Raw genomic sequence first — 20,877 nt, forward strand, 5'->3', positions numbered from 1 at the left:
TATCTAATTACATTATACTGGAATTATACCTAACTACAGTGATTTCAGTACAAATTTAAAACATCTTCTCAAATAAGTATTCTAAGATGAAAAAGTAGACTACACAATTAAAATCTTATGAAATGCATTAGATTTACCACTTACGACGGAGTATAAGGGTCACTTAAATAAAAATTATGCGGGCGCTACGAGAAAGAAGTCGTAGCATTTCGACATTGAAGTCGTAATTTTCCGAGAATAAAGTCGAAGCCAGAAAAAGTCGTAATATTACGAGAATAAAGTAATAATGCGAGGGAAAAAAAGTCAATATTACGAGAATAAAGTCGTAATATTGCGAGACAAAAAGTCGTAATATTACGAGAATAAAGTCGTATTTTTATGAGATTATAGGCTGCTGTGTTTGAATGAGTGACCAGTGCATTATGAAGAATTTGGAGCATTTTGTTCGGATATAGCAATTTCTTCCAAATCTGGATGGTTCCTCCGACTATACAAACTCAAATGCTGGCAGTGTCCCTTCAAAGTACATATACTGATGATAGTGTGATGATGGTGGGCTAAAAGACACAGTATTTCATCGTGCGTAAACAGTTGAAAGTTTATCTGAACAAAATGCTCCAAATTCTCCGTAACACACAACACACTGGTCACTCAGTCACGCACAGGAGCCTATACTCTCATAAAAATACAACTTTTTTTTCGTAGCGCCTGCATTTTTTATTTTTATTTTTTTATTTAAGTGACCCTTATACTCTGTCGTAACCACTATAATTGAACACCTGTAAAAATAATGTCTGGTATTGGTACCGGCAAGTACATAAATGTGTACTTCCTTTTTTGCAAAAACTGGTATCGGTGCATCCCTAGATTCTATATATGAATAAGTTTATATATAGAATCTAGGGATTCTATATATAAACATTCATATGTTAAATTTTTAAAAGTTTATATTTATGAATAAATTGCCTATAGTCTAGTCTAGATTGATCTCCTTTGCATTAATATGTTTAAAATAGCCATATGCACAGCCTGGTACCAATATATAGATTCTATCCCATTCATTTTAATAATGCAGCCAAATAAATAAAAAACATTTTTAACATTCTGTAGACCTCCCCTCTTGCCAACCCTAGCAACCTTCGCCTTTCCAGTAGAGTGATCTCAGACACTGCTTGAGAACCAGGAATGCATTTCAAATACACTCTCAAATATCTGTCACTCTTGGTAACATTTTGGATGCACTCATTACAACATCTGATAGTCTTAAGACATATGTCCTCATGAAGCAAAATCAATAAAAAACTTTGTGATACAATAAAGGGAAGCTCATCAGTGATTGAAAAAATGTATTGTGTTCATATCTAATCAATTATATGCTGCCTAGTTACATTTGGCAAATTAACCGGACATAATAAACATTCATAACTTTTCAATACAATTAAATCAATTCTCACTATTCTCTACTGCCCCCTCAGTGAACATCCAGGGAAGGGACATTGAGAGAGTGGACTCATACAAGTACCTGGGTGTTCATCTGAACAACAAACTAGACTGGACTCACAACACAGATGCAATGTACAGGAAGGGCCAGAGCAGGCTCTATCTCCTGAGGAGACTCAGGTCTTTTGGAGTGAGAGGGCCACTCCTGAAGACCTTCTATGACTCTGTGGTGGCATCAGCCATCCTGTACGGTGTGGTCTGCTGGAACAGCAGCATCACAGAGAGGGAGAGGAAGAAGTTGGACAAGGTCATCAAGAAGTCCAGCTCCATCCTGGGCTGTCCTCTGGACTCAGTGCAGGAGGTGGGGGACAGGAGGGTCCTGGCTAAGGTCTTTTCTATGCTGGGCCATGAGTCTCACCCCCTGCAGGATGCTCTGTCTGCCCTGGAGAGCAGCTTCAGTGACAGACTGATTCACCCTCGCTGTGTGAAGGAGAGGTTTCGTAGGTCTTTCCTTCCTGCTGCTGTCAGACTGTACAGTGAACACTGTAAACACTCAACCATACCTATGTACAATACTCAAGTCACTTTACGGAGATGTTATATTAAAGTCTATTTCTATTTTTAGTTTATTTTTAAGTCTATTTTTTTTTATTATTATTTTAAGCTATTTATCTATTATCTTGTTTTATTACATGTACCATTTTCCTTCTGTTCTTTAACTGTGAGGTGCAATACTGGAATTTCCCCACTGTGGGACTAATAAAGGCATATCTTATCTTATTCATTTCAAAACTGTACCTTTTCAGGCTTGTATAGCAGCTTTCTACCTGCTGCATCTAAACACATCTAGAGCCCCTTTAAGATGATTTTGATTGAAGCATCCTCCTGCCTTGTATTTGTTAGTAGGTTCATGAGCCAAGGTGCCAAAGCCAACCCTCAGTCACCTAGAAATATTTTTGTCAAGTAAAAATATGAGACCAAGAAATTAAGATGTTTTATGCACATCCATCTGCTCCATCCCTCAGGCTCATAGGAACAGATGAATTTTGCATTATGAAAGAATCATGTGTCCCCATGAAGCGCACCACTACACTGATGACAAAGCATTTGGAATCACTTATGAACGTTTATTGAATGATACAGCTTTACTTTTAGGTAAGGGTATGGATCTGGTGAGGGAGCTTTAATGTGCACAGTTGTAACTAGGACCATTTCTTGTGGTGTGCATGTGTAAAAAATAGCCAAGTTAACAGCACCTTTCACTATATGCACTTTAAATTGCATGTACACCTTTATAGCACACAGCACTTTGAACAGTATTTGCACTGTAAAAAAAAAAAAAAAAAAAAAAGGATTTAAAAATGTTTATTTAACTTGTCTGCTTTTACCCAGTTTTAGATCTGGAGGCACACTGGCATTTTAATTGAAGCTGCGTGTCCTGGAGGGGAAAGGACAAACTTAAAGTTAACAGCTAATTAATAAAATTGGATATGTGCAATATTAGTGCCATGTTTGTTTGAGAATGTTTAAGTGTTTGTGTGTGGTGTGTAATTTGTAGTGTTTTTAGTGAAATAGTGTTTTAAAAATGTTCAACTTACCACCTCTGTCCTTGTGTCCAGGTGTCAAAGAGGTCCCTGGGCAAACGAGCTCCCTTAAAAAGGTTCCGGGGCAGGACAAAAGCAGGGAATGTGTAGGGGAGGCATGTTGGGCATTTTTTTAAACACCCCTATTAATTAACAGTAGTTTTATCCAGTTAGTGGGACAGGATAAAAGGCGAACGAAACAATCATACTGTGTTCTGCTGCTGGAGGAGATACTGCTCCTCTAACCCCCATGTGCACAATGCACTTTGATACCATAATTGATTAAAAAAAAAAGAAATACAAATTTTGGACCACACCCGTGCTGCTGTCTTCTGTCCCACATCCTCCCGCTAATAGCCAGCCTATGTTACAGTATGGAAATGTTATGTATTGTGGAGACAGATTAATTACTACACAAACATGAGTGAAATTCCACAGTTGATGGATGGCTGTGGGTCTATCCTTAATACAAGTTCTCAAAACACCCACTTATAAAAATAACTTACATTTGTTCCCCCCTTTACAATGCCTTGACTTTGCAATGACCAAATAGATTTCCCATTATTTTTGTAGTGTTTTTTTGTTTTTTGGGGGGGTCAAAACCTCAAACCTAAATATCCCAGAACTACTCAGAACACAGAACCCTTAAAATTAGAGTTTAATTGCACCGGTGTGATGGTTTAATTGTAGACTGTACCTGCAGCTTTCCCAGCAGCTGTTTCTGTTCACGTATCAGGGTCTGGTTTTCCTCTTGGTTTGACCCAATCTCACAGAGTCCTGGCTCAACATGAACCAACTGTAGGTGCACAGAGGAGCCACTCTGCAACACACAGGGAAAGGCAGACACAAAATAAGGATTACAATTACAACAGATCATATCCTTACCCCCTGTTCCTGTATTTGAGTATTTGAGTAAAATAGGTCTTGCCCCAGTATTGGCCAATGATCAGGATGTTTGTGTTAGCATGCTAGCTGTTGGTATCTGCGATTTGTGAAAAACACTTATATACTCATTATGGTGAGTAATTATGATGCTCAGAATGCATAAGATAAATGAGGAATAACTAACCACCGTAAACTCTTAGTAGTTCTGGTTTTAATGTTTTATGCCAGTAAAAATCAGGTACAGCGCCTTTAATTTGTTTGAGCTTTTGACCTTGCTTTAAATGTGCTCTCCCCATGAAAACATACCTGGAGTTATGTTTTGTTTCATTGACATCTTTTTGCATAATCCTGCATTGTATTCCCAAGAGCATAAAAAAAATCACCAGCTGAATCTTAGGCTTTAAGAACAATTTGTAGTGATTGAAGAAATACAATTTATTTCAACTTTCACACTATTATAATCTGTAATGTTCCTGTAAATGTTTTTGAAAGAAGGTTTTGATGTTTAAATAGTGCAATTTACAATGTCAAATATAAAGTGGGTGTGAATACAGTTTTGAATAGTTTTAATTTGTGATGCTTGCCGGCTAACGCTTATACTTCATTGACAAAAAAAAAAAAGCAATAGGCTTTTCCCAGCCTAAAATAGATCAGAATGTCAGATCAGAATCAGTGAATGTGCAGCTTTCATTTCATTTTAAAGAGCTGAAATTGATCAAAATACACAAGAAACAAAACTGATACTGAACTATACATTGAGCATTGTTGCGTAACCCTCAAGTGAACAGTCTGTGACCAGTGTTGATTGGTTTAGCCCCTGTTTCATCAGAGCCATCACAGGGTCCAGTTTTAGCCCTGCTCAATACTGACGCTGCACCGGGGGAGACACGTGAGAGAACCAGAGGCATACCTCCTACCCCTCCATACGGAATGTGGTCCTGGGAAACTCTTGTCACATGTTCATGTTTTCCAATTTAATGAGATTAGGTTTGCCATTATAGACAGTTAAATTTAAAGGGTTAAAATACTTTCCATATTTAGCTAAATTATAATAACCATAATGGTTAAGAACCAACTTTTACATTTAGATTGATTGGTTGTGATATTTTTGTATCTCCAGATTGTTTTTCACTAAATTTTTATGTATTGAAATGTTCTTCCTCCAAAACGCTTTACAAAAAGTGAAAAGCGTGAGCAATCACCTCCTCTCGCTCTAAAAACTTCCAATCAGGCTAGAAATCTAGGGGTAACAATATAATAATGGACTCAGACTTGAACTTTAAAAGCCACATCAAATCAATGACATCTGCAGCTTTTTACCATCTAAAAACATTGCAAAAATCAAAGGTACACTATCTAAACTAGATTTGGAGAGACTTATCCATGCATTTGTCTCCAATATTTTAGACTACTGTAATGGCCTGCTCACTGGCCTCTCCAACGCTACTCCTTGGGTCCTGACTAGAGCCAGAAAGTACAAACACACAAGTCCTGTGCCCAGGTCTCTGCACTGGCCTCTTATGGCTCAGAGAACAGACTTTAAAGCAGCTCTTCTTGTGTACAAGTCTGGCCTAGCACCAAAGTACATCTCTGACATGTTAAAACCTGAAACAGTTTTCCTGAAGATGTGAGACAGGCCTCTACTGAAAATGTTTAAATCCAGTCTCAAAACTGTTCTGTTTAGCTGTGCATATGACTGAATTTTTTTTACTCTACACCTTTCTCTTTTAATGTTAATTTTATGATTATTGTTTATGTTTTAATTTATTTCTATTGAGATTTGAATGTCTTTCTTATTCTGTAAAGCACTTTGCATTACTTTGTGTACAAATTGTGCTATGCAAATAAACTTACCTTGGTTTGCCTTTACAGTGCATTCACTCCACAGTCAGTGGTGTAAGCTTCTATTGTAGCCACTGCTGCCCTGGGGAAGACTGATGAAAATGAGGCTGCCAATCTGCCCTGCCGACCACCACCAACACTCAAGCACACATCATATTCATAATAGGCAAAGTGCCTGTGTTGTGTCTCAGGACACAACATTTTTCAGAGAAGCCACTGCTGGGCCACTGTGGCACAGGATATTATCAGCAGTCTCTCATCCAAGTATTAACCAGACCCAGCTTTGCTTAACGTCCATGATCAAATGAGATCAGGCATTGACAAGGAGGTAGACATTTTAGTAGTCACCTTGCATGGCCTCACAAAATTATTCATTTAGAAAAAATGAAATATATTGTTTCACATCAATCCCTGTGGGTGGTTTTCACAGTCCATCAGTGTGTGGAGTGTATGGCACCTAAGGGTGACACTTGTGTGTCACATTGACATGCCTCAGATAATCTATCCACCAGAGGAATGTATGCTGCTCAGAGGCACATGTCAAGAGGTTCGCAGCTCAAAGCTCCTCTTAAGAACTCACACTAGCCCTTATGACTTTAACTACAGGATATATTTCTAATAATGCAGATCTTTATTACATCTGTGGTCTTGTAAGAGTTTGTGTGTTGTTTTTGTTTTTTCTGGACATGACTGAACTACTGTATTTCCTCCATCAGCTCAAGGAGATGGGACAACATAGTCACAGGTCTTTTTCCAAACTGATTCTCAGATTAATTTGATGTTAGATGCCTTTCTGGTCAGTCAGAATCAGCCACAAACCATTCTTGGATTGACACAACAATATACATTCAAAACATTCCTTGAATTGTATTTTGCTTAATTCATACTTGTTTGCTAAATGGTGGATTTTGATCATGATTCATGCTTATTGCTGTCAGCAGAGGGTGCTAATCTAACACAAAACTATTAGCTTGATTGTAGGGATTTCTTTTAAAGTGTGTTTTCCCAATTTACAGATAATTAATTTTAAATTCTAAACCATTAAATAAATCTGTCATGGTCAAGCCTACTTGTCAATGTCTGATTTCATCAGATCTCTGAAGCAAAGCATAACAGGGCCTGATTAGTACTTGAATGGCAGACTGCTGCAAATATCAGGTGACACAGTGTGGCGCCAGTGGCAAAACATGTGTCCTTAGGCAAGACATTTCACCCACATTGCCTATGCATGAATGAATGTGGTGTGTGAGTGAGTATTGGTGGTGGTTGGAGGAGCAGGCACAGATTAGAAGTCTTGTTTCCGTTAATCGGCCCCAGGGAAGCTGTGACTACAACAGTAGCTTATCACCACAGAGTGTGGAATGAATGAATAATGCATTTAAAGCATGATACTACAACAATAATTATATATTTGCACATCTTCTTACCTTGAGCACAGAGACAACTATTTGCGTTTGTCCAGACTGAACAGCGATGGTGCTGAGGGCAGTGATCGACAAAGGCCTCTTCATGTTTACTTCATTTCCTTCCCCCCTTTGCTCCTGGCATGTCTCTTCTGTCATCCCCACAGTCATGGATATGGGCGATATCTGGTCTGGCAGTTTAAGTGTCTATTGTTGGTAGTTTCTTCTTAATAAAATCAGCAAATTCGAATCACAAATTGACTTCCATTATATCTTTTTTGTAGCACTGTGTAGGTGGAACTCAAATGAAACCATCTGTAAAACAAGTATTTAAATAGTTAGACCACAATTTTACTCTTAAATTAACTCTTAAACATTTGAAGAGGTCAACAAAAGGCAATAGGCTCTGTACACAATGGCACCTGTCTAATGTAATCATTGTGAGGTTTATACAGGGTTGCCATAAGATCAATAAATCATAACAAATCAGGCAGTGGACAGTCACAGACAACACATTAAACACTGTATAAATGTGGTGAAAACTTCACTGTTTAGTTAGATAAATCTTTGTGTCTCAATGGCATACAATAGCCTTAACTTAAGTGCAGGAGAGTTACAACAGGTCAGATCAGGCTCTGATGAGCTTAAGAATAAAATGGCCAACCTTCTTCTCTGCAAATAACCTCCTGCACTGTGTACAAGGCCATATACCTCGTTGGCGTTGTTCAAGCGCCTGACTCCATAAATACGGAAGTATCACCTGACATACACCACAAATTCAGGAGTATTCTCTTACAAACATTACTCACAATGGTGTTAAAATTAGCGATCATTTGACACACATATGCTTCTTTACATCTGCACATAACACTGACCTTGTCAAAATGAGTGATAATGAAATAAACTAACAAGTCGCTGTCATTTTATCACCTGCCAGTCAGAATAAAAAGTGAGCTGTCAGTGCATGTTTCTAGCAGGATAGTTTTACTCCTATTTGTGTCATATTTTTATTGAAGTAACAGTACTCTGACTTGAGTTAAAGTTTTGGTTACTCTTCCCAGTGTGAGTAAGTCTACAAGAGACAAAAGCTTTATGTTGACAATATTAAATTATTTCAATGCTTGTGTTTTTTGCCTTCAGATATAATGTAGTGTTTCTCATTTTTGTGTCTGTCCTTCGAAAATAGCAGATGTTGTGCATTATTTAATGTTTTATCCTTCAAATTATATTAATATTTTAATGAGGGTCTAGATTTGTGTGCCTTTGGTTTTAGCTTTTTATAATCTGCAGGTGAAATTCTTGGGGTAGGGTACGACTGTTGGGTGCTTGTTATGATTCTAGTGCCAATCAATTAAAAGTTATAAAATCTCTCACTGGGCTCTAAAACCTTGCTATGTTTAGTTACACTTGAGAACAGAAACTGCTAACATTTTTCTGTGACAAAATTGTGTGACTTGAACCATAATGTATGCCTGTTTAGGAGTTTTTGGTATGGACTGACTAAAGATGTGTATAACTTTGATTTGTCTATTGCCCAAGGCAAAACAGCAGTGGTCTGAGGATGTACGTTTGTGGTGAGGTATTTTAGGAGCTGCTGTGCGGGGGTGTTGGAGGCCACAACAATCTTGGTCATGTCCCTACAAGCTCTGCATTCGGTGACCTCCAGTAGGTGGCTCATACCCCCTAGCAGCAGTTTAGGTAAGGCCAGATGAAGGATTCCTGGATTATCGCCAGTCCAGTCATGGTCGGAGGAAGCCTTATACAGCATAGTTTTTATCAACGGCTATGCTCCACTCATAGCTGCCGAGGTCCCTCACAGCAATCTGGCCAGTGGGCCAGTGGGTCAGGTGAGGTCAAGGTGAGGTCTTATTGTCCTGTGGCTGGGGTCAGGTGAGGCCCCAGGTGAGGCTGTGTCTCACATTTCTGTGTCAGACTAGAGCAATGGCCCCTAGTTTCCCATTCAGATTTTTGTCATCGTCATGACAATGATTTAACTTTGGACAGACCAAATTAAAATATCTGTAGCACTAGAGTGCACACTATATAAGCATGCCAATTTTCCATCCCTGACCTCCGATCTTCAGCATTTCCAGGGTAGCTGCACTACGCTCCTCACACTTGTTTTGGTAGCTTCCAGGCTGTTTTCCACCTTGGTGAGGTCTCCATATGCTACTTCTAGTATTTTCAGATTAATATCTGACACTAACGCATTCTTGTGTTTTTAATTCCCTTTTAAACATGCTTTGGTCACCTTGGAATTACTATTGCACAGTTTCTAACTTAAAATAATGTCTGCATTTGGAACACTTTATAAACTAGACCTTCATTTGCAATGAAGTATTATGAACAATGGTAAAGTAAACAAATATAGCCTTATGCCATGTGGATGCTATGCAAATAGAGCCATGCGTTCATTATGAAAACAATTTGTCCAATGATGGTTTATGGATTTAAAAACAGTTTTCTTTGTCAAAACAAAAATGGGCAAAATGCAAATGGAGCATTTTTGAGTGCTCAGAAAAGACTACTTTGGCTCACCAGGTATGGAGTTGTATTTTGCTTATAACATATAACATGGTTAAAAGCTCAAAAGAGTAAATTTTGCATATGTGTCCATTAAAGTGCACTGTGTAACTTTCTGGTGTGAGGTCTGCCACCAACTCCATGGAAATGTTATGCCTGAGAATCTCCACTGTATGGGATTACGCTTATCTCCATGGAGATAAGCAGGCAACACCACCAGGCCAGGTTACAGGTTAGATCTATGGTGTTTTTCAGTGTTTTTCTGGGCAACAAAAACTGGAAAAAAGCAACATGTATATGCTTAATGCCATACTGTGGATCATCTCATCATAGTAATCTTCATAGTGATAAGCAGGCAATGAACACCATCACCACAAAAGTTACTTTTAAAATAATTTTAGTCATCTACTCACTATTAAAAACAAACAATCAACAAACAACCAAAAAGTAATACTTGAAAGATACCTTGAAATATGCTTGCTTTGAAAATTTAAAAATCATAATCAAATCATTTTGAGTTAATGCATATATCGATGTTTGACATTCTTGAGAAAGTAAAAACATTTTACTTTCTTTTAAAAATGACTTTTGTGTATATCCTCTTAATCTATCTGAATTGTGTGTAACTACATATGCTACATCCCATAATTTAAAACCTAAAAAACATGCATCTAAACCACGACCCATGCGGAACGGTTGAACACAATACCTTTAGCACGTTTCCCGCCGTCTGCACAGAGGAGTTTGGAAGCTGTGAGGGGAGAGGAGTGCAGTGCGGAAAGACCAACTAAAAATAGCTGCGGTTTCCAGTTGGATTATCGCACAGCTGAGTGACAGAGAGTGTTCCAAAAACAAACAGTCCCCTCCGCCTCAATGCCATGCTGTGTAAATATATCTGCCGCTCTCAGGCCAACTTAATAAAGACATAACCACCGCAGCAGGAATTTTGAATGGGATTACCCACAGCTCCATACAAGGAGTTTCCCATCAGATTTGAGTGAGTTTAAGGATTCACATAAGAAACAAATTAGATTTAGTTGTGTTGGCTTCATTCACTCCCCACACAGTGATGAGCTAAAGCTGGCTTGGCTAAGTCACATGTGAGTTCCCAGTATGAGCTCCTTATTCAGTCTTATTCGAAACAATCCAGGCTTTGGCCCAATGCTACTATGCTCCTTGCTAAATGTACTGACAGTTGTGTTTAGTTGCATTGGCCTGTTTCATGAACCCTACATGTTTCAGCCGGTCTCCTCTATGGAGCTCAAACCCCAAATGTCGCGCCAGTCTTTTCCATGAAGTGCCTTGTTGTTTTTATAGTTCAGATGTTCTCACCAAAGTTCTCACCGATAATTTCAGTGTGCAAATTGCCACCGTCATTAGTATAAAGAATGTAGTGTTAGCAGACTTTGTTTTCATTTTCACTGCCCAGCAAATAAAGGGCTAATTTGGGACTGAATACATACTACAGTGTTTGCTAGCTAAAAATATTATGGGTCGTTATGCCCCTTTTGTGATTTGTCTGCCTCATCCGACCTGTTAAGTACATGATTAAAATTTAATAGGTTTGCTCTCTCCTTTGACAACGGAGAGAGAACGCTTCTGTAAACAGCTGGTAGATTGAATCTCAGTCCACCATTTCTGTTCAAAGACAGATTAGGATTGTCCTCATAAGCAGCCATATTTGTTCTCATATGCACCACACATGTCCCTGATTGACTAATCCACCTGTCAATTGCCCCTATCTGAACTTTCGGAGATTAACTGGTGACTAGACTCCTCAAGTGTTGGAGAAGTGTGATTTCTGGGTCCAAGGCAACCTGGTGTTTATGCAAAAAGCTCTCACATGTGTTGTCTACTCTGCTTTAAACACCTGGGATAGGATTATCAGAAACAAATCTAGTAACCCAATGAGATTTTAGCCAACTCTTTATTGTTATTACAGGTTTTATTTGTATGCAAAATAATGTTTTTGTGAACAATAGAAACACGTAATACTGTGCACAGTCTTGACTCCTACATGAGCAGAGTTTGCCCAGCAGTTAGCCCATTAACAAAAAACAGCTTTACTTTTGAACATCTCTTCAGTTCAGTGTTTCTAATCTGTAACAAACATGGGCAGAAATGCTAAAACAAGCATTAGATTCATGTTACAGCATTAATTGTTTCAGGTAAACTTGACACACCTAAGAGTCTCTGTTCCCAGGTTCAAGCTAATATTATCAGTCAGCAGACCATGTTTTTGACACATATATGCAGCAAGATAAATATATAGGAAGCTATAAGATCCTATAGGATATAAGATTAATAATTTAGTATTTTACAGTATTAAAGATGTTGTACCCATTTAATAATATAGTATTTCATAAAGGTGCACTATTTAACTTTTTTGGTAGAGGGTCCATTGAGATGTGTTTCCTTTCAGTAGAATATTACATAGTAAAGCATTAAACATCAATCTCAACATCACCAAACAGTGATCCGACTCACAGAGAGAATATATATATATTCTTTTGCTATAAAAACCTATAATAACAATAAATAAATAAATATGCAAGGTACATTTAATAATGTGATACTGTCGAACATTCCAGACAAGGCAATAACATGGATAAAACCAGGTGATGGACCTCCAAAAAGTTACCAAAACGTTACATGATGTGCACTATACTAACTATGGCATCAATAAAAATGCTATATTAAATCAATGCATGTCAAGGCACATTGGTGAAACAAAATATTACAATATAACACTAGATACATCCCCAAGTTTTCACAGTAAACTTGCATCACTCGACCCACTTTTGAAAATATTTAAGGTCAAAATTTGTTTAACTGCTTTCCTAAACCAGGGGTACATGACTGTATATAATAAAGGGTTGAAACATGAGTTAAAATATAACAGATAGAGCAGGGTAAACCTTAAATAAGGATGCAGTTGGACCCTCGGGCTGATCGCGTAGTACGCTGTGTAACACAATAAGAACACAAACAACACAAAGCCCAGATTCTTTGCTGCTTTGAGCTCTGATTTCTTAGAGCTAGCCCCCTGCTGCTGAGTCTTCGCTGTTATGTGAGAGCGCATTGCCCGTGCCTGTATCACTGCCACAATGAACACTCGCAAATATAAAATCATTATGAGCACAAAGGGCCCGATATAATTCAAGCTCAAGTCTACGTAGTCTGATACTAACATCACCACTGTATGGCATTTGCCTTTACAGTTAGTGTATCGTCCGGGACTCACAACTTCATTATTGTAAAAGCCAATAGCGTAACAAGTTGAAATTATCCAACAACAACCCAAAATGATGTTATAAGCTCCGAGGGAAATGGAAGAATAGTGCAAGGGATGGCAAATGGCTATGTACCGGTCAAGAGCAATAAGGAACATATCTGCCGTGGATACAGATATGACAGTAAAGACAAAAACAAAATAGGTAACACACATGTAGTCTGAGGCTCTCCAGCAAAAGAAAAAGATTCCTCCTTCCAGTGGGATCACGAAAGAGCAAACTAGGAAGTCTGAGATGGCAAGATTGAGCAGGATGAGGTTGGTGCGGGTATGAAGTTGCCTGGAGAGAAAAGCCCAAAAAAAATAAAAATTATATATATATATATATATATATATATATATATATATATATATATATATATATATATATATATATATATATATATATATATATATATATATATATATATATATATAAAAATATTATATTATATTTTTTTCATATTAAGGTCTTTAAAAGTATTGAAAATCTGATACTAAACCATTCTAAAATAGCATCGGATCTAGATACTCATTTGAGCTGGTATTGATACTAAAAATTCACAGGACAGAAATGAACCTTTCTTGACTAGCTTTAGAATGATCTTGAGCTGTATCAGAACAAGTATAAGACCATATAGACTAGTACACACCTGGACCAGTATGGAACATACCTGAACAAATGAGGGATTACACAGATATAAGGCCACATGGTAATATAAAACACAGTACCACAATTTAATGTTGAAAATCACTTTCTATTGTCTAAAACATAGAGTGTCCCTGTTTTTTTAATGGAATTTTCTGTGTTGATAACTTAGGTAGAGGTACTCCATTTTAGAACTGACACTACAAATCTAAGTTAAAATTACAAAAACCTGAAAACCTGTCATATGCACTTTAAACAATACACAAAACATAAACCATAAAGTTGATTTCAGATTTAAAGTTTATATTAGTACATTTTAGACAAACACGTAAAATGTTTTTCACCTTTGAGATCAATGATCTTACCGAAAATGAGCGATGGCTACTATGACCATAAAGTTGAGGATGCCGGAGAAGAAGGCAAAGCAATAGAACCCGGTAAGGTATATGGAATAGCCTACAGCTGGATCTCCCTTGATGCAGGACAGGTTGCCCAGCTCAGGGTAGCATGCGTACCTGCTGCTGTAGATCATTTTGGAAGGAGACCGAACCGTGACTTCATACAGACTCTCTGTCCCCTTTATCTTCACCTCTGCATTGCTCCCAGATGGACACTGGATGCTCTAAGAGACCTTGCGTCATCAAACCAAAAACTACTTTGCAACTTTGTGTACTAATTCGCTGAGTCATCCAACCAGAGTAGTTCTGGTAAAATTTGCTGGACAGTAATACATTAAACTTAGTGTCTGTTTTGGCTTGCAAAGGTGCTGTACCTGATTTGTACAGCCTTAGAAACATGAAAAACAGAACTAGTTCATTTTAACCATTTTGCAGTGGTCAAAACTTTCCGAGGCCAGTCATACTAGTGCCAACAAGTAGCATGCTAAAAGTACACTTTGTGATTCAAAGAATAAAATACTTTATAATTAGATGCAGGCAGTGCACAATGGTTTCATTTTGACCTCATGAGATGCATATACAATATATCTGTACTGGGGCAAGACGAAGTTTGCTCAGATACATTGTTGGGTACAGCTACTTTAAAGATGCTCTATACAATTAAACAACTTTTGCATAAAGAAGTTGGTGAGGGGGACAAGATAATAATAATTCCTTTTGTTGATGATATGAGCTCTCCATCTGATGCAGTGAAAAAGGATGATGTTTTTAACAAGTCAAAACAATTTATTTTCAGTTAACTTACCTCACAAAGGCAATTAGAGCAGAGCCTGAAAGTCTGAGAATGGTGTATGGTGTGGTTACACAATCTGCGGGCTGCCCAATCGCATGTGGAAATCTGGTGGTCCCTACACCTGGCCTTTCCTCTTACTCACCTCTGACGTCGGCGTACAGCACTATAATCACAGCCACACAGCCTGGGAATCAAAGCTTAATCTACCACCATTACACTGGCCTATAACCCAGTGGCCATGCAGCCGGCTCATTGTGGTGACTAGTAGTAGTAGCATTTCCATTTATAAAATCGTGGCATTGGAAGTGACTTAACTGTGTTGTAGAGCACGTGTGGCTCTTGTGCTGTTTTCCTCTTTATTCAGTGTGCCTACCCTATATCACTCTTTGCTAAGTCATACATTTAAACTATTCAATTACGCGCCGTTTGCTGGGGTTTACAATGTGTTGTAGCTCTGGGGTTTTCAGAGGTCAGCTTGGATTTGGTTAAGTGCATGTACGTCAAATTGATTGACCTTCTGAACTGTCTGTAAATTTATTTTAGATAGTATTAAAACAAAATGATTTTGGTAAATTTTAACTTTTAAATAAAAATAAATCTAAATTTTCTAGTTTCTCTTAGCTCTTTTTCATCTCAGTTCACAATAGGGGAAAATTTGTTTTAAGGGAACCTTAAACCAGGGTTCTGTTCAACTAAATTGACTGACCATTGTGGGTCAATTGGTCTTCTAGTTCTCCTCCAGTTCATAGAGCTACCATGTGTACAATAAAATATGTGTATTCCTGTCACTGGAACATTAGCTGGTAGTGATCCCTGAAACTCTACACACTACACCCATCTTCTTATTGTTGCAATGGTAAGATATATGCTTTTTTACTTCTACATTACTTCATAGGCTGATGGGAGTGAAAAAAATCCAACTTTTTTAACATAACATTTGTTATTAGCTAAAAAAAATAACCAATAACCAATAACAACAAACGTCTGTGGTCCGAACATATTCCTCAATTTGGTAATACATTGCTGGCATCCCAAATATACACTTTTGAGTTTGAGTTTATGAGTTTATAAGTGCTTTTCACAACTTTCAGAGGCCAGAGCAGAGTTTTACTGTCACACCTCTGCTAATAACAACTAACATGCTAACAGTGCACCAGTGTTACTTCCTGGTTTGCAGTTGATAAACATGCATTATAATTAGAAACAAATAGGGCAGTGCCCCCTTACTGTCTAGGCCAGTTATTCCTTAAGTGGGGTCTGGGGACCTCTGGGGGGCCAGGGAAGCATTGCAGGAAGAAGGAATAGAAACTGAGTTTTATATTAACTTTACATAAGATATTTGTTTATGTTTCTTAATATCAGTATTAAGCCCACAGGAATGTATTATTTTAACATATAAATCTAAGGATAAAACGTTACATATTTTTTAATATGCAGTGTAAAATAATATTCGAAGGTCCCTGTGTGATCTTTGAATTGACGGGGAACGGCACAGCAGACTTTGGGAATGGCTGGTCCAGTCAAAATCATCTCCATGGAGGCAGGGAGTCAGGTGACACTACTGGGAAACGTTACATGGTGCGCCTTTAAAGAGTGTAAATCAAACGCATTATATCACAGTATTAGTATTAACAATCTCTGAAAATAAGCTTTATTTTATTTGACTTACACATCACCACATACTGTATGAAAAATATTATAATATATTTGCATCACATGACCCTGGCTTGAAAATCTGCAGAGTCACAATGAGTTTGATAGCTTTCCGAAACCATGGATAAAACAAAGAGTATATAACTGGATTAAGAGTCGAGTTACAATACATCCAAAAACTCATTAACATTTCTGTTGGCGACCCTATCAGAAGGTTCCCCCCAGTTAAAGAGATGCAATAGTACGGTGAGTAGCAGATGAGAAAAACAACTACCACCACACCCAAGTTCCTGGCTGCTTTAATTTCCGATTTCTGCGCTGCAATGGTGACCACATTCTGGTGGCTGCTAATGTGACAACGCATGGCCCGGGCTTGCGTGACGGCTACCACAAATACTCTCAAATACAGCACTATGATGATGCCAACCGGGATGATAAAAACAATAACCAAATCAGCTTCTCCGGAAACACTGATAACACATTCGCCGCGGCAAGACGTGTGCCTGCCCGGTTCGACAAAGTTTTCATACATAAGGCAGAAAGTATACAGAAGAGAGCCTAGCCAACAGATGCTGATGCTAATACCAATGATTTTTATGGTCATTCTGGTTTGGTAATGCAAGGGGTCACAAATGGCTATGTAGCGGTCCACGGAAATCAGAACCATGTTTCCGACAGAGGCGGATACCAAGGTAACAGGAATTGCATAGTATGCCACGCAAATGACATCGCCTAGGGTCCAACACGTTCGGGACATCAGGCTCTCCACGGGAAAGACCACGATTCCCACAAGGAAGTCGGATACAGCCAGGGAGAGGAGGATGAAGTTGGTGGAAGAGTGGAGCTGCCTGTGCAAAAAAAAAATTAATAAAGTAAATGTGAAAAGTATAGCCAGTAGAATCTTTAAGATCTTTTTTTTTTTTTTTTTTTTTTTTTTTTTTTTTTTTTTTAAAAAAAAGGTCATACTAGGTTGTTTTGTTTTCTGTAATCCCTTAGTCGTACAATGTAAACATACATACAGTATATAACTTTCTGGAGGTGGTGTGTCACCTGATTCTATGGAAATAAAGTTAAAAGCTTGAGTTTTTTATGCCATACTATGGAAGATTATACTCAAACAACTGCATTTCCATGGAAACAAGCAGGAGGAGATCATCTTCCAGGCTAAAGAAGAGAAATGCAAATCTGCTCAGAGTAAGGACGTATTTTCTGCATTTTTCAGTCCAGTTCACATAAAACTAAAATAGAAAAAACAAAAAACAAAACATGCTTTTATTTTAGTCTGTTTTTGGGCTAAAAAGTGGAATATTGTGGCTTTAAGAAATGATAAAAAGATATTTGATTTTACATGAATACAATAGACAGTATATCATACTGTTATTGAAGTAGGAAGTAAGTAGTGTACTACCATTGCAGCTACAACTATAGTAGTACGAAAAAAATATCTTTCAATGTGTATGAACTTTGTATAAAAAGTGATTATGAATGCAATATCATGCTGAACTATGCTGAACTAGTCAGAAATGTAATAATTTTAGTAGTTAGACTGAAACTAAATATTTATCGTACAATTAAGAACATCTTAGTAAAATGATGCAACAACAACAACAACAACAACAACAACGTGTCTCTAAGTTAAAATTAATTAAATATTTTATTAATTCTACAACGTTTTACTACACTTAAAATATTGGCTGAAAATATTTTACCCATTCAACAACCAAGAAATCTAGGCTTAATAAGAAGTTAAAATTAATAGTCTGAGTTCAGGTAATGTTAGGTTTTGTAAATAACTAGATGCAGTTTAGTTTTTTCCACAGAAAATACAATCATTTCATCTAAACTGCTCACATCGACATTAAGATTCCAAATTCAAGTCAAGTTATTTCCTTAAGTAAATACATTGCAACCAACTTCAAATTTTCTCTTTATTTCTCTCTGATCCCGTGCCTGAAGTGTGAGATGGCGATGATGACTAGCAGGTTGAGCACGGTGGTGACCAAAGCGGTGATATACAGCAGTGTGTAGATGATGGCAGCCTGGCTCTGGGAGTGACTGTTGGGTCTCCTGCATGAGCTGTTCAGGTGTGGGAAACAAAACTCCTCTTCTGCCACACTCTCCATTCTCCTCCAGTATCCTGGCACCTCTCAAAAGACTTTTATATGAATGTCTACTGCACACATGTGTCCCTATTGGTTGGATTCAAATATTACATAATACTCTAAAGCAGGGGTGTCAAACATATTTTCACTGAGGGCCACGTCAGCAAACTGGCTGCTCTCAAAGGGCCAAATATAAAATAAATATAATATATTTTTTAACTTATTAATTAACAGTTTCTTTATTACTTATTCAAGTTAAAAAATATTGCATATGCATTTGCCTAGATGTAAAAATTTGCCTGTGTAACTGTGTATCTCCTGATAAAATGAGATTTTAAGACCAACATATCTTTTAATTTACCTTGTCGCGGGCCACATAAAATGATGTGGAGGGCCACATTTGGACTGCGGGCCTTAAGTTTGACACATGTGCTCTAAAGGGTCTGTTCAGGTTAAGACTGTATTCTGTGTTGAAAAGTTCTTCTTGGTGGCCTCTTCCAACCTTTTCCCTGAAAGCCAGAATCTATTTTTGGTCTAGAGAAATTAGTAAAAGTTACAAGCATGTTCATTATCAACATGATTAATGTCATTGTTGTAACATGTTTTCACACATACATAATACTGTTTATGATGTTCATAAAAACACGTTGTGAAAGCATCATGTTCAAGAAAGGAACGTTCGAAAGGCATAAAAAACTTCAAATGTGGTCACCATATCAAACCCCAGTGTCTCTAATGATTTGAGGCCAATATTTCTTTAATCAATTTACATAGCATATCAAAACATAATATAAAATGTATATTTGTATGTAAAATATAGTCAAAACAAGTGGTATGCGTCAAAATAAATATACATTTACAATCCACACACTGCAAATGGTAAACAAACACACACACTTCAAAATGTAAACAAACACTCACTGCAAACTGAAAATCACTGCACATGATTATGACTGGTCTTCTGTGTGTCAGTCATTATAACAGTCTCTTCATTGCTGGAAGCACGGGGTATATTGCAGGTTAAACATTTCACTGCACTTCTTGCACTTCAACCTGCCCTGTGTAGCTTGTCACTGCCCAGGTTCATGTACACAAGACGATAATACTTCTCCCTGCTTCCTTCTTCCTGCTGTGTTCTGATGGATCCTGCCTCTGCCAGCTCCATCACAGGAGTTTCTCTAAAGGCCTTTTGGTGCATAGGGATTTTACCCTTTGATCTACAGTGTCCTTTATAGAGACTGAAGGCATTCACAATGGCAATGTCCACAAAATGGTAAAAATAACTTGTACCATTTCATGAACACTTTATAATATCTGCACTATACTGGACACTTTATAACACCGGTCACTTTAATAAGACACTTTGCACTGTTGTTCTGATGCTGCTATTGTACATATTTTCTCCCTCTAAGTATTTCATTTGATTTTTTTAAGCATATCTTTTTAACTTTGTGCATGCCCTTATTTGTATTTGTATTTGTATTTATTCAGTGTGTTTATGTTGCACTTTTTCACCGAAGCAAGTTCCTAGTTTGTGAACTGTGTTCACAGACTATGGCAATAAAAGTCTTCTGATTCTGATTCTGATTCTGATTGTACCATTTCATTGTTTTGTGTAAAACATTGTAATAGCTGATGAGTGCATCTGGTAGGTCAACACCGCCCATGTGCCTAAGGAAAAACACAAATGTGCACAGAAGCCATGCTAATGACCTTACCGATCAGGAACAGCATCAAATTCATCAAAACATAAGGTTCTCTGCTCCTGAGTCCACCATGAGATCGTCACTCAGTTCTATGAACTGCTCTGGGTCCGAGAAGCCTCTAGTTTAACTTGTATAAACATCCACAGTGTCCTCGATCGCGTACTTCCATTGTTTTGTCCATTTCGTCATGTTTAGAATGCAAAACTGCTGCAGGGCGTAAAATTATGCACCCATTACTCACGGATTACTGAATCCACTCGGCTTCGTTTATGCACTCGTTAAGCTCCATCTCTTTACGGAACACCATGGCATGTGATACTTTGTCGTGTTCCGCTGGTCATTAGCTGTAAGGGGAAAACATCACAAAATGTGTGTAATGTAACTGGTTGATTCTACAAGGAGGAGAGTGGGGCGTAAATTTTCAGTCATTTGTAGCACTGATTCGCTGTCTGGGGCTCCAGTAACCCCCATCCCCCACCTTATTGGCCAACCTTAGTGTCAATCACAAGCTAGCACATTTATTTAGCACTGAGGAACAAAGTTGGCACTGTCAGAGGTTTATTATGCTTGAAATCCACAAAAGAAACGCAAAAAAGTGACGGAGCAGATTTCACGTTTAGAATACCGTC

The 20,877-nt window shown here is 37.8% G+C and overlaps 2 protein-coding genes across 2 annotated transcripts in view; both read right to left on the reverse strand.

Annotated features, from left to right (window-relative positions):
* Positions 1-10,427, reverse strand: part of ccdc141 (coiled-coil domain containing 141) — a 53,222-nt gene extending 42,795 nt beyond the window's left edge. The window contains exons 1-3 of the mRNA XM_055230669.1: positions 10,386-10,427; positions 7,178-7,468; positions 3,721-3,843 (exon numbers count right to left, since the gene is read on the reverse strand). Coding sequence (XP_055086644.1) covers positions 3,721-3,843; positions 7,178-7,324 — 270 coding nt within the window. The 5' untranslated portion in view covers positions 7,325-7,468; positions 10,386-10,427. The remainder of the gene's footprint in view (positions 1-3,720; positions 3,844-7,177; positions 7,469-10,385) is intronic.
* A 6,056-nt stretch (positions 10,428-16,483) lies between these two features.
* On the reverse strand, positions 16,484-18,563 carry LOC117389635 (trace amine-associated receptor 13c-like). Its single transcript, XM_033987329.1, has 2 exons — positions 18,391-18,563; positions 16,484-17,288 (listed from the first exon to the last, which is right to left on the reverse strand). The coding sequence occupies exons 1-2, from the start codon at positions 18,561-18,563 to the stop codon at positions 16,484-16,486; spliced, it is 978 nt and encodes a 325-aa protein (XP_033843220.1).
* Positions 18,564-20,877: the final 2,314 nt, after the last annotated feature.

This window comes from Periophthalmus magnuspinnatus, chromosome 21 (genome assembly GCF_009829125.3).
Source record: "Periophthalmus magnuspinnatus isolate fPerMag1 chromosome 21, fPerMag1.2.pri, whole genome shotgun sequence".
NCBI classification, from domain to species: domain Eukaryota; kingdom Metazoa; phylum Chordata; class Actinopteri; order Gobiiformes; family Gobiidae; genus Periophthalmus; species Periophthalmus magnuspinnatus.